This window comes from Hippopotamus amphibius, chromosome 7, assembly GCF_030028045.1.
Source record: "Hippopotamus amphibius kiboko isolate mHipAmp2 chromosome 7, mHipAmp2.hap2, whole genome shotgun sequence".
Lineage (NCBI taxonomy): Eukaryota > Metazoa > Chordata > Mammalia > Artiodactyla > Hippopotamidae > Hippopotamus > Hippopotamus amphibius.
The window spans coordinates 38,840,010-38,855,390 of NC_080192.1; the positions used below are offsets into that span (position 1 = coordinate 38,840,010).

Here is a 15,381-nt window from a genome sequence, read left to right on the forward strand (position 1 = left end):
GCTATAAACATCCATGTGTAGGTTTGGGGGTAGACATATATTTTCAGCTCCTTTATGTCAATACCAAGGAGCTTGATTGATGGTAAGAGTATGTTTAGTTTTATAAGAAACCACCAAACTTCCTCTGAAGCAGCTGTACCATTTTACATTCCCACTAGCAGTGAATAAGAGTTCATGTTGCTCCACATCCTCAGCAGCATTAATCCTGATTTCAGCCATTTTAATATGTGTATAGTGGTATCTCATTTTAATTTGCATTTCCCTAATAATATATGATATGGAGCATCTTCTCATATGCTTATTTGCCATCTGTATATCTTCTTTGCTGAGGTATCTATTAAGTTCTTTGGCCCACTTTTCAGTTGGGTGGTTTGCTATTGCTGAGTTATAGAGTTCTTTGTATATTTTGGATAACAGTTCTTTATCAGATGTGTCTTTTGTAAATATTTTCTCCCAGGCTGGCTTGTCTTCTTGTTCTCTTAACATTGTCTTTCACAGAGCAGAAATCTTTAATTTTAATGAAGTCCAGCTATCAATTATTTCTTTCATGGATTGTGCCCTTGGTGTTTTATCTAAGAAGTCATCAGCATACCCAGGGTCTTCTACATTTTCTCCTGTGTTAGTTATCTTCTGGGAGATTTTATAGTTTTACATTTTTCATTTATCGCTGTGATCCATTTTCAATTAACTTTTGTGAAGGGTATAACGTCTTTGTCTTATTTTTCATTTTTTGCATACGGATGTCCAATTGTTCCAGCATCATTTGATGAAAAAAATGCTTTGTTCCATTGTATTACCTTTGCTTCATTGTCAAAGATCAGTTGTGGGTTATTTATGTGAGTCTTTCTGCTTCCGTTGTTATTCAGTTGCTCTTTCACCACATTGCACTATCTTGATTACTGTAGCTTTATAGTAAGTTTTGAAGGTGGGTAGCATTAGCCCTCCAACTTTGTTCATTAATATTGTGTTGGCTATTTTGGATCTTGCCTCTCCATGTAAACTTAGAATTAATTTCTCAATAGCCACAAAATAACTTGCTAAGATTTTGATTGGGCTTGCATTGAGCCAATAGATCAATGCGAAATCAAAGTTGGGAAGAAGTGACATCTTGCCAATATTGACTCTTCCTATCCATTAACAGGGAATATTTCTCTATTTATAAGTAAAATAAATATCTTCTTTGGTATCTTTCATCAGAGTTTTGTTGTTTTCCTCATATAGTTGTTATACATATTTTGTTAGATTTGTACCTAAGTATCTCATTTTGGAGAGAGCTAATATAAATGTATTGTGTTTTTAACTTCAAATTCCACTTGTTCATTGCTAGTGTGTAGGAAAGAGATTGACTTTTGTATATTAACCTTGTATCTTGCAACCTTGCTGTAACTGCTTATTATAGGTCCAGGAATTTTTCAGTGTTGTTTCTTTCAGATTTTCTCCATAGATGATCATATCATCTGTGAACAAAGACAGTTTTATTTCTTCCTTCCCAGTCTCTATAACTTTTATTTCTTTTTCTTGTCTTATTACATTACCTAGGACTTCCAGTAAGATGTTGAAAAAGAATGATAAGACGGGAACATTCTTGCCTTGTTCCTGACCTTAGCAAGAAAGCTTTTGAGTGTCTCACCATTAAGTATGATGTGGATTTTTTGTAGGTATTCTTTATCAAGTTGAGCAAGTTCCCTTCTTTGCTTAGTTTGTCCAGTTTTTATCATGTATAGATGTTAGGTGTTATCAAATGATTTTTCTCCATCTGTGTGTGATTATGTGATCTTTGTTTTGTTACTTTGATAGATTACATTAATTGATTTTTTTTTAACTGTTGAACCAGCCTTGAATAAATCCCACTTGATTGGTGTATAATTCTTTTTATACATTCTCAAATTTGATTTGCAGATATTTTGTTGAGGATTTTTACATCAGTGTTCATGAGAGATCTTAGTCTTTAGTTTTCTTTTCTTGCAATATCTTTGTCTGGTTTTGCTGTTAGGGTAATGCTGGCCTCATAGAATGAGTTAGGAAGTATTCCCTCTGTTTTTATCTTCTGGAAAAGATTTTAGAGACTCTGTATAATTTTTTCCTTAAATGTTTGGTGGGATTCACTAGTGAACCCATCTGGGCCTGGTGCTTTCTTTCTGTTTTGTAAGGTTACTAATTATTGATTCAATTTCTTTAATACATACAGGGCTATTCAGATTGTTTGTTTCTTCCCGTGTGAGTTTTGGCAGATTGTATCTTTTAAGGAATTGATCTGTTTCATCTAGGTTATCAAATTTGTGGTCACAGTTTTCACAGTATTCCTTTGTTATCATTTTAATGTCCATGGACTCTTTAGTGATGTTTCCTCTTTCATTTCTGATGTTAATAGTCTGTGTCCTCTCTTTTTCTTAGCTAGCTTGGCTAGAGGCCTATTGATTATATTGATATTTTCAAAGAAATAGCTTTTGGTTTCATTGATTATTCTGTATTGGTTTGCTGTTTTCAATTTCATTGGTTTCTGCTCTAGTTCTTGTTATTCTTTTATGCTGCTAACTTTGGATTTAATTTGTTCTTTCTTTTCTAGTTTCCTAAAGTAGAAACTTCGAGTATTGATTTTAGATTATCTTCTTTTCTAATCCATGCGTTCAGTGCTATAAACATCCGTCTAAGCACTGCTTTCACTGCATTCCACAAATTATAAGTTGTGGGTTCATTTTTGTTTTGTTCAAAATAGTTTTAAATTTCTGTTGAGATTTCTTCTTTGATCCATATGTTATTTAGAAGTGCATTCTTTAATCTCCCATGTTATTTTAGAGTTTTCCAGTTATCTGTTACTGGTTCTAGTCTAATTCTGTTGTGGTCTAAGAGCATACATGTGATTTCTATTCTTTTAAATTTGTGAAAGTGTGTTTTATGGCCCAGATATAAAATGGGTCATATACCATGGAAGCTAGAGAAGAATGTGTATTCTAATATAGCTGTATTATTTTTACGTTAGTCATTTGTAACCCAAAATGTGTAAGAATTGAAGAAAATGTAAGGCTTTGTTTACCTTAAAAATCTTGTGTTAAATTTAATCAGACATATTCTTGTTCCATAAGTAAAATAATTAAAAAGTAAATATATAAAAAAGTCAAAATAAAACAAATAAGTAAAAACTAAAAATCTTTTTTATTCTTTTCAATTCCTGCTTTGTTAGTATTATCTAAATCTAGGTAGTAAAATTTATGTTCTTTTATTTTTTATTTAGTTATTTAAATTTATTTATTTTTTGTTTTTGTCTGTGTTGGGTCTTTGTTGCTGCTCACAGGCTTTCTCTAGTTGCAGAGAGTGGTGGCTGCTCTTCATTGCAGTGCACGGGTTTCTCATTTTGTTAGCTTCTCTTGTTGCAGAGCATGGGTTCTAGGCGCATGGGCTTCAGTAGTTGTGGCTCATGGGCTGTAGAGTGCAGGCTCAGTAGTTGTGGCTCACGGGCTTAGCTGCTCCACGACATGTGGAATCTTCCTGGCCCAGGGATTGAACCCGTGACCCCTGCATTGGCAGGCGGATTCTTAACCACTGCACCACCAGGGAAGCCCCATTGTTCTTTATTTTTAATCTTAATTTACTTATGATAAAAGAAGCTTTACTAGATTTTTTTTAATAAGAAAAGATACATCATTTCTGAATGTGACAATAGTACTAAAAGCAAATGATGATGATAGAAGTAATTACGAGCGATACATGCTAAAAAAGTTTGTACTAGTTTTGTTGGGAAGTATTATCCCTCCTATGTTGAGTTCTTTCAAAATGTAAGTGGCATTTATATGCATGACATAATTATATTCACAACCACAAATGCCTTATTGGAAAGAAAGGCTATTACAGTTAAAAAGCTGACAGAAACAGATCCTCAGGATTTCATATGTATTCAGGATTTCATTAGTGTTTTGTGCGTTTCTTTTACAGTCTGACTTCAGGTTGCTAACATTAAAAAACTACACACAAATGATAAGACAGGTGTTTGCTGGAAGGTATTGGATGAATCTGTAGCAAAGCAGGTAGTTCATGTAATACTTCTCAGCAACACTCATAGCTTTGGTATATTTAGGGACAGTTTAGTGATGTAGAAGACCAACTCTTAGACAAATCAGGATAGCAAATTTTTGTTACGATATGATCAACACATTGATTTTAACATGACAGTAATGTGAAGGAAGAATTTAGCTTTCAGCTTCCTTGTCGACAAACACAGCTTGTTCTGAAGTATATAAAACTTTGAAGGGTTAACAAGTCAACAGATGTGGTTTGGAGTTTTGCTTTGCTTTGCAGGAGTATGTTCTGATTATATAGAGACAGTGACAGGAAAAAAAATTGCTGAAATTTGTGCCAGAATGTAAATCAACGTCCTGCTTCTTTCATTGAGAAAGTCTTGTCACGTCAGCTGAACTAAAAAGTGTACTTGGTATATCAACTAAATTAACAGTTCACTAAAAATGTGAATTACTTAAACACTAATACATTAAATTTGAGGTCTAAAAAAAATTGAATGATAGTTTGGAAGCTGAGCCTGTCAGCCGTTACCATATGTTGAGGTATACAATAATTTTTAAAGGGAAGTTTTCAGACAAAAGTATTTGACCTTTGGTGTGAACACTTCACGGGTTTTTTGCAAGATAAAAAACCAGGTTTTGTAAATCAACTGTATACCTCAATTAAAAAAAAAAAAGAAACTAGTTTGATCCCCAGCTTTTTAAATATGTGAATTAGACTTATTTGTCTGATAGCATCATTCTTTTTTTAAAAATGACCTTTCTTGCAAGAAAGAAATGTCAGATGTTTTCAGTGTTACATAAGGTCAAAGGACAAAAATGAAAGTTAGAAATTTGGGGGAAAAGATTCTTCAAATTGTTATGGTGGGTTCCACAGTTATCAGTAAGTAGGTGATGGTTTTAGTATTGCACATTTGCAAAATGTTATAATCAAATACCTTACAAATTTGATAAGACACACTTTGAATTTTATTTTCCATCAGAAGAAAACCCATGCATAGGAAATTAATAGATCAAGAATCTATTATTTTTCATCAAGAGTTATTTTAGATTTAGCTATAATTTTAATGGATGAATGATTGGAACTGGCTACCAATAAAGGACTGAGGAGAAATTTTGAAAAGCATCATTTTCTGCATATTGGGTAAAAATTAAAAATGAATATCCTGAGCTTGCTAAAATCGCTTTAAAGTCTCTTCTGTTCTGGTCAATATATGTCTGTGAAATTAATTTCTCTGTTGTGAGTGCTGTTTAAACAAATCATAGAGGTAGTTTAGATATACCTCACCCCTGTGATCAGCATCGTCATCAGTCCAACCTAGATCAGGTAAGTTAGCAAGAATAATGCCAGCCTCCAAGAGAGCCCCCAGGAATCTTTACCTCCTGGCATTTTCACCTTGTGTATTCCCTTCCACATTCAACACGGGGTTGATGTGATAATATATCACTTCTGAGATTGGGTCATAACAGAGACTGCAGTGTCTGTCTTGGTTGTTGTGTCACTTTTTTTTCTGGGAGCCAGCTGCCTTGTGAGCAGCCCAGTAGAAAGGCCCACAAACTGTGGAATTGAGAAACTGAGGCCTTTTGCCATCAGCCCTTTGAGTGAGGCAAATTCTCCAGTCCAGACGAGGCCTCAGATGACTGTAGCCCTGACCAACATCTTGACTAAAACCTCAGAGAGACCCTGAATCATAAACACTCAGCTAATCTGCTTCCAGATTCCTGACCAACAAAAATTGTCAGATAATAACTGTGTTGTTTTAAGCCACTAAGTTTTGGCATTATTTTTTATGCAGTAATAGATCACTGATGCAAAAGACAGGAAGCAAGCTTATTTATTATATTAAAGTCTTTAAATATTGACATATATGCTGTTAGTTCAGTGTATGTGAATTGGTGTTTAATATGAAGAATTGCTATTTCACTGATAACTTTTGGTTAAATAAGAATTATGAAATGACAAAAGTTGCTACTGTGATAGCTGTTTTATATAATTGCCTATATGCATACTTCCAATGAAAATTATGCAGTTTTATGTAATTTTTTCTTTTCTTTCTTTTTTTTTTTGTTTATCCTATTGTTGAAATATAATTTTATGGGTCCGAAGCTAATGAAACATTTAGGCTTGTGTTTTGTATGGCTTTTTTTAACTTTATTTTTCCGGTTGTTCATTTCTGTTTGATCTTACAAGAGTATTGGTCCATGATGTAATGGAATTTACAAATAAAAGGAGAAAGAAAGTGGTTCTTGACTACAGATAGTCTGCATTAGGTCCCCTGTCGTAGTTCTCAGAGTACCTTACACTCTCCTTATTGTGATGGTTGTCTTGCTTTATTGTCATTGGTTATATGTTCTTGTTACACTGAAAGCTCTGTGAAAGTCAGAGTACATGTTTTCATGTCTATCTTTCCTTTTCCATCTCCAGTACTCAGAACAGTGTCTGGTACTTAAGCAGCCACTCAGTAGATATTGGTCAAAAGAATTAATTGTGTGTGTGTGTGTGTTTGTGTGTTTTGGAATAATGATTAACTTCCATAATTATAAATAAGCTGGCTATTATAACCATGTGTCCTCAGGGGAGTGTTAATTGTTTATGGTGAATAGAAAATACTCTTGGCACTCCTCTTGCTGAATATTAGGTATCTTTAAAAAATTTGTATCTTTTTTTATTTCCATAGCACAACCACTGCCTCTGAAGAAGATGTCTCAAGTAGATTTCCCCGAACAGATAGAAGTGGGTTCAGCAGGTATAACAGAGATGCAAATGCTTCAGGTAATTTGGTTTCAAGTAGCACATTGGAAAAGAAAATTGAAGATCTTGAAAAGGTATGAATTACAAATTATTTAAGATTTATAAAATTAATGTATCATTAGGATTCCTTTTTCACTTTCATAGCAGCTGAGAGAGAAAAATTGAAATGTGTAAGGAAGAGACAGTGCCAAAAAAGGGAAAAGAATGAGGCGCACTATGGAAGATACCATTAGTGTTAATTAGTACTTCCATGGATCGTCAAATAGCAGCTTTGAATAACTCTTAATTATATATTTTCTAGATGCATAGTGGCTAAGCATTTTCTGATTTCCTTAATACTTTTCTATCCAGTTCTGTTGATGTCAAAACTTTTAGAAATGGAGCCAGTTCTTGAGTTGCTTAATATTTAATGGATACTCTCATTCTGCCAAGTGTTTGTTATCTTTAATATATTGAAAACAGTCTTTGCCTTTGAAATGCTTAGAAGTCTATGCTAGCAATATGTACTACTGTGTGTTTATTATATCATCTGCACAGATTATAGACTTTCTTCTGGGTTCTGAGTTAGAGCCTAGAGCCACTGTGGTATTTGAAACAATTTTAAGGATAAACTTGTTTAGGAGTATCTTTGAGGACATCTCAAATGAATATTGGCATTAATTTATTAACCACGGGCTCTCAAGTTTTTTCTGTAGACATTGAATCACTAAACTTGATAATGGTGCTGAATTACTTTCTGATTGTTGAAAGTGCATTTTATTTTGCTAAATTGAAACTATTCCTTGTGATATTTATTTTTAGTTCACATTTGAACTTCACCACTAGTTTAAATTAAAAACTTTAAGGAATACATAGTATAATGGTTTTCAAGGGGGTTCTTCAGAAAGGCTTTTAAAGTTCCAGAGGAGTTTGGATTGAGTTGCTAGTAGTTGGCAGCAGCTGATTAATGAGGCCAGCTGGCTGCTTTCCTCTGAGGGTAAGAAAGAAGCCAAATTCTGTGTGAGACCTTTTCGATTCTGCTTCACTTTTGCCCCCAAGGTAGCTGACCCAGCCTAAGGTCCTGGATTCAAAATAAGATTTCTTTTAAAAAGGTGTTGCATTGTTTAAAGGAAAAAAAATTTTTTTAAACCAATAATCATTTTCAGTTCCTTCATTTTATCCATTGTCAGTTAACTGGGAGAGCTGAAAGTCAAGTGGAGGATCATTATTTTCCTGTTCAGAGTTTTCCGTTGAGCCATCTCCTTTTCTTAAACTTTGTATTTTTAATAAAAATTTTAAATTTCCTTCAACGGGGTATTAGTCATTAAATATTAAGATATTTTATTACTAATGGTGATGATCAGCTGAAGAGCTAATGCCATTGAGTATTGGTATTTGTTAAAAACTTGGGTAAACATAGATTTAATCAGAAGTACATTTTACGACTCCTGGATTCTGCTCATTCTCTGGTTCTTCTCTGGGATGGTGGGTTCATCCTTCCCTCACCAAGTGACTTAAGAAATTCATTGGAAATCTTCATATACCTAAGGTACTTCCCCAGACTTAGCAGATGTATGCTGTTTAAGATTATAAACAACTTGTTACTTCCCAATTAATACTTTGTAATTATATCTACCAGGAAGTGGTAAGAGAAAGGCAAGAAAACTTAAGACTTGTGAGACTAATGCAAGATAAAGAGGAAATGATTGGAAAACTCAAAGAAGAAATTGATTTGTTAAATAGAGTGAGTATTCACATATTTCAGTTTAATGGTTTCCTTATTTTCTGTCAATTGGATGAAAATACACAGATACGAAGAAATTATTTAATTTTATTAAATAATGATATGAACTAAATAGTTCATTCTTTTGTTAATATGATAGTTATTTGTGGTAGTCAGAACCGTCATTTCATTCCATAAACTGATTTCCTCTGGCCAGTTATCAGTTGTATTTACTTAATATTATCTTGCAGAGATGGACCGGTGAATGGATTGTTCTTTGTTTTGTTAGAGTCTAGAGGTAAGAGGCAGCTTGGTCAGTGCCACATGTAAACCGGTACTGGCACAGAGTTGCCTCAATGAAGAACTAAAATTGCTACTGTCTTGGAGTAAGAAACTCCGTGTCTTTGTCTTTGTGGTATTTTCACCACTTTTTTTCCCCTCTGATTATACATGTGTGTCCCCAGCTTTAGGTTTAGCCTTATCCTAAGGTCTCTATTACTACTATTCATAACCCTTTTTTTCTTTTTTTCTTTCTTTTGTTTTTGTTTTTGTTTTTGTTTTCAGCCCTAGAATTTACTTGCTGCTTAAGGAGCGGGTATTAATGCTAGGCCATACTTAGGTAATGGTAATGAGGGAGATTTCATAGTTTTCCTTTTTCAAAGGTTTTACATAAGATGGGGGAAAGAAATTTGTTTCAGGGAAAAACGGAACAACTTCCTAATCCAATCTTAACTCTAATTCTAAAAGAAGAGAAAATAGAAAGCTCCTTTATGTGCAGGCTCATTCTAATACAGCTGTATGGCATTAACTGTAGGGTGTAGATGAGGACACTGAAATTCAGAGTTTAACTTGCTCAAGGTCACAGGTAGTAATTGCATAGTTATCTTCTGAGCCAGTATTTGACCCTCAGATATTCAGTAGTCTTAATTCTAACTAAGCGCTTCCATTCTTATAGACTGCCTTTCTTCTTGGTTTGGAACATGAACATTCCTCTATTGGTTCTAGAATATGATTTAATAAAATTGGCAAATATTTTTGATGTCTGTGATGTAAGGCACTGTCTTAGGCAGTATGTGCATTAAAAAGAATAATAAGATAGAGTGGGCATCTGGCACCCCAGTCATGTTCTACTTCTTGATCTGGGTGCTGGCTGTGGAATTTTCATCCAGCTGGATATTTATGATTTGTGCATATATGTCTCATATTTTAATAAAAATTTTAATTTAGAAAAAAGAATAATAAAAACATCTGCCCTTAGAGAGTTTATAATCTAGTAATGACATGTATGTAACCCTCAACTTGGGGAAGGAGGGATTTGTTTTCATTAAAAACTTGTTATTTATAATGATTAAAAATTGGAGGATTCACAATAAAGAATTCTGATCTCTGGCTTCTCTTTAAAAGCTGAAAGATCTGGCAAGAGCTGACCTGCATCATCATGATAGCAATGAGGAGTCTAATAGTGGTTGCTGCCTTTAGGTGGGGCATATTCCTTCCAAAGTTGTCTTCAGAACTAGCCCTCTTTTGCAAATTAATTGCTTGTATGAATTATCTTTGAATGTGTACTTTTGAAGTTTTTTTTAAATCACCTTCAGAAGATTTTTAAATATTTTAAAAACTTACATATTATTTTTCCTTTTTGTTTCCTTAAGGACCTAGATGACATAGAAGATGAAAATGAACAACTAAAGCAGGAGAATAAAACTCTTTTGAAAGTTGTTGGGCAGCTAACAAGGTAGAAGATTCAAGGCTCAGTGTGGAAAGATATTTTAAAACTACTGATTGAATGTTATGGTTAATGCTAGGACAATACTCCTATGCTGTAATACATTAACTAAGTATGTGTATTTATTTCTAGAAAACAGTGGATGTTTATTTTCAAAATGTTTCTTTTTCATTATCAGTTTCAAAAAGTATCAACCTTTTACTTCACAAATAAGTAACATCTTTTAGTTTTAAACTGGTAGGTTATGGCTCTTGGTTTTGTGTGGTATTCAAATAATATATGATTTAAAGTCACAACCATCTGAATATATTTCATCTATGGTAGTGCATTTTCTCCCTAAAAGAATATACATAGTCTTTGTTTACATGAATTCAAATACTTTTTGGGGAGTTACCTGCAAATGCCTTATTACTGATGTGTGCAACCTTTTATATGTTGGTGATTCACTCATAAAGGTCTTTGTCTACTGTCATTTGTTCTTTCAACTTATTCTAAGCAATTTAGAGGAACATAGAGTCACACTCTTTTGTATAACAGTCATCTTTAAAAAGGAAAGCTATTATAAAAAGTCAATTAATATCATGTACTAGTTGGCTAAATATAAAATTTAAGAGAATACTTGAATTGTGCTATAGTAAATTAAAATGTACTATTTTGTATTCAAATATTGAAAAAATTTTAGATCACTTTGACTTTGGAAAAACATACAATTGTAATTTTAGTGTAAAATTTCTTACGTAGGTACTACTTTTTTTAGTTATTCCAAGATTTATAAGTGAACATGGGGTATTTTAAAAGTTGTTTATTCATCAAGCCTGGAGACTGTGTACAATTTCAGTGTAGAAGGAAGAAAAATCCATATTTTAAATTATATGCATTAAATTCAAAGCCAAACTGTTTATCTACATGTAAATCATTTATACTTACAGTAACAAAACAGTATAGAAACAGTACTGAAATACTTTGCTTAATTTCTGACTTGGAGGATAACACTGTGACACAGTTGTTCTCATATGAGAGAATTATTCCCCTACCTCAAATTTAAGGGATTTTCTTCTTAATATTGGATTTTTAAAAACAGAATTATTTTGAAGAATTAAACAGATTTTCTCTTATTAAATAACAATAGTGTCTAGAATTGTTTTATGTTACATTTTCATGTTGAGTAAAGAAACCCTCTCCTTTAAAATACATTAAGAAATGTCTGTCTGATGTTGAATCTCAAACAGTATACTGGTACCCTTTTATCCAATTAATGTACGTAAATGGCGTAACATAGTAAAAAACCCATTTTGGGTACCCTACCAACTCTTTTCCTTTTACTTGCTAAGCCACTGTATTATTCACTGTTAGAAAAATAGGGAAGATGAGACGGAAAAGATGCAGAGTAAGTGATAAATATCAGGTGTTGAATTCTGAAACTCTCTGCAATAACCTAGATGGCACTGTCTCCCCTCCCCGACGTCCCCACTTTCAGACATTTCAACCTTGACTGACTATCAGAATTAATTGGGCTGCTTAAAAAGAATTTCTGGGTTATGGCTTCTAGATAGGTTTAGGTTGAGACCCTGGATAGAATTTTTAAAGCTCAGCATCTGATGATTCTGATCATAACTTGGATTTGGAAACAGCTACCCTTGCCTCTTTCCTCCTATATCTTCCATTGGAAACCCTGAAATTAACATAGTTTTAGCGGTCAGCATTTTTTCACCATTTAGTTTATTTAATAATTAACTTGGTCTCTGGAGAAGTTCACATATGTCCATGTGTGAACTTTACCAAAAAGTTAAATGTTAGATTACCAAACTTGATGTAGTTATAGAATTACTGCATAAGGGCATCCTTTTTGGAGAATAGTCCCAGCATGGGAACAGTGATCTGTGCCCACTTGTCAAAGTGGCATGCTAGGCTCAGACACCATCTTTGGCTGTGAAGTTCTCATCTCCCTTTGTTTACCCTTAGGTGTATGACAGAAATATCGGTATTGCCTAGTTTCCCATCCATACTTTGGATGTTGTAAAAATGCTGTTAGTATCCAGCCTTAAAATGTATTAGTGTACTCATTTTTCAATAAGAGAAGTATTTTGAATTTTCTGTTTAATCCATTTGGAAGTAAAGGAATATTTCGTTTCCCACTTAAAATTATACTAGGTATTAATGCTTTTAAAGACCAAGCTGTTTTAAAATATTTCCTTTATTTCAGTTTATCAGGAACATTTCCAACAATGATCTTTTACATAACGGTACCTAGTGCAGATGCAGGAGCCTGACAACTTAGGGAAAGCACTTCATGTGCAGTCCTCCTGTCCTTAAAATGTATATTTATATCACATGTAGGTTTTTACACTGAATATTGAAAAATAAAGTGCTACAATTTCCCTTTAAAATTTATAAAAAGCATTGAGATTTTAAAAAGGTTACTTAAATACATGTGCACTACCTTAAAAAACTTGGCTGTTGTCAGTAAAGTGCTAGTATTTGTGAAATTATTAGTTCCGTTTAGAAATAATATTTCTTATGTCTCCCAGGAATTTGTGGCATAATAAAGCATATCCAAAGTTCTAATGTGTTTATGATATTACTTTCAAAACAGTAAGTTTATTACATTTAAAATGAACATGACTTGCCTCCTTGATTTCTGACATGCATTAACCTGGGAATTACTGTAGTAATCTCTGTTTAATCTTTCTAGAATTGTTACTAATTGTATTGCACCTTCAAAGAAGAGGAGGAAGGCTTTAGGGTGTGTATTTCTAAGAGAATTTACTAACTATAGCAGATTAGCATTGTAATACTTGCTCAAGTAGTTTATAACATAGAAGATTAAGTATCAGGAGCAGATACCTGAAGCAATGTATTTTTTTAAAATAACTTTTTAGTTGCAGTAGAGAGCAGTGTATTCTTAAGGTGAAAAACCTACCTCAGTTACATGTGGTTTATGTTTTCTGGATTCATCTGGATTTTTATAATTAGAAAATAAAATGCAAGTTTTTGAGTCCACTAATACTTTGTGGAAAATAATGCAAGTCAGTGTAGTAGCGTGTCCATATGTTCAACACTAAAAGACAAAATAGGAGGACCTTGAGTTTGATGATTAATCTCATGTCCTAGACAATATTCATATGTATAGTGATAGTCATCTTTCATCCTTTTTGTAGTTCTTTGATCTTGACTCAGTACCTAGTAAGTTCATGCAGTGTTGGCACTTATTACTACTCATAATGTTAATAACCTGTTATAAGATTCAGGCATATATTTTCATCTTGTAATATGAAAAACTAAACACACCAGCTTTTCATTGGGGAGAGTATATTAAGTAAGAAGGAATAGCATTCAGGAATCAGAGCTTTAAAATAACATGTTAAAGTCAGTGGTAAACTTTCTTTTATTACATCTAAACCATTCCTAATATGTAACAATAAACTTGACTTCTTTTGCATTGTAACTATGCTCTCATAAATAAAGCACATCCCATTGATTGGGATTGTAACTTGTACCACTTATCTGAGAACTAGTGACACTTTTGTTGTTTCAGTAAACTGAAAACATAGTACTAATAAGACAGCAAACATTTTTCTCATCAGGTCCATCAACAGAGGCACTTCCCCCCAAGCTGTTACATTTTCTTATTGACATATAGAAGTTGGTCGTTTCATTCTCACTGTAGACTTGAACCATTGCCCAAGAAAACCTGAACCCACTTTGTTTCTTTAGTTTACTTAGCTAGAATCTCACAGCATATTAATGTCACAGCCCCCCCACCCCCCAGTAATTATGTGTGAGTATGTGAGAAAAATATGGTTATAGGATTATGTTAAATTTTCATGCTTATTCTTTCAGCAAGTATTTATTAGTCAACTGGGTATACAGTTCTAGATATTACAGAAGTTTCCAAAAAATGGACATGAACCAGCCCTTCTATCTAGCAGTGTACAATCTGTATAGTGTGTGTCAGTGCTATCTTAAGTAGCATTAGCCGATCTAATCTAAATAGTTCATTCAAAAGTATTCTTTTTGTATTAATTATCCAGCCATTGTATTTTAGGACTGGTTAATAGGTACTGTTTAAGTTGCTGCAGCATTTGCTGAATGGTAGATTGAAGACCTGATGCATATTGGGAAGTATCTTATGTTTCTTTTAGATAATTATGTATTATGAAAAGAACATTTTAAAGGCATTTGCAGCAGTAATTAAGTAAAAAGAATTCAATGTATGTCAGATACACCAAACTGTTGATGGTATTCAAATGTGATTTTAAGTTAGCGTTTCTGTATACATTATTGATTACTGGTTTGTTTTTAGATATTTAAGTCTAATAAACAGTTCACTTGTTGGCAGTCACTTTGGTCGTAATAGAATGTTAGTGATGATTACTTGATGGACTTTTATTACATGCCTGTTTTGTGTTTTGTTTCCTCCTCTGGATACCTAAGTATATTACCTTTTTTTGGTGAACTTGTTTCTTGAAAGTTTTGACTGTGCTATTCAGGGTTTTTATTATTATACTTTTCTTCTAAATTTAAGTATCAGATGTCTGCTGTTACCAGTAAAGACCACATGAAAGCTAAAATTTACTGTTTTGTTGAAAAATCAGCTAATTCAGGTAATCCAAATATTTGTAGAGATACATTTGGGTAATTTATTGATCACGAGTATTGTGTAGATAGCTTTCATAATTCCCATTGCATAGGTTTTCACTGGGGTAGTCAGCGTGATATAGATTCACTTTTAATATGCTTTGCATGTAAAATAATAAATATTCAATAAAAAGTAAATTTTCGTTTAATTTTAACACTGGTTAATTATTTTCCTCCTTCCTGTACTGTCGGTAAAACCCTGACCCCATGAGTTTTATTTTCGAAGCTAAAGGGCAATGTTCTTATTATGTGATTCTTACTGAAACATATGCAGTACTTTAAAATCTTTATTTATTAGTATATTATTGTAGAAGGAATTGTGTTTTAAAAAACAAAAGTATAATATAAGATCTGAATACATTTGTGGTGGGGGTTTTTGAATAAGTGAGGAAGTATACACATGTTCAACCTGACTGAAAATTTTAATTGTTTTTGTGTTTTGAAACTTCACAAATAATTTCTTAATCCAAAATTGGGTCTGTCATCCGCTAAATCTGATGGTGGTCAAAGAATTTCAGGTCCTTCATACTTAGAAAAGATAAGTAGAGGT

The 15,381-nt window shown here is 33.1% G+C and overlaps 1 protein-coding gene across 1 annotated transcript in view; it reads left to right on the plus strand.

Annotated features, from left to right (window-relative positions):
- Window positions 1–14,984, plus strand: part of PAWR (pro-apoptotic WT1 regulator) — a 95,787-nt gene extending 80,803 nt beyond the window's left edge. The window contains exons 4-6 of the mRNA XM_057743281.1: window positions 6,692–6,839; window positions 8,384–8,488; window positions 10,120–14,984. Of these exons, the coding sequence (XP_057599264.1) occupies window positions 6,692–6,839; window positions 8,384–8,488; window positions 10,120–10,206 (340 nt within the window). The 3' untranslated portion in view covers window positions 10,207–14,984. The remainder of the gene's footprint in view (window positions 1–6,691; window positions 6,840–8,383; window positions 8,489–10,119) is intronic.
- Window positions 14,985–15,381: the final 397 nt, after the last annotated feature.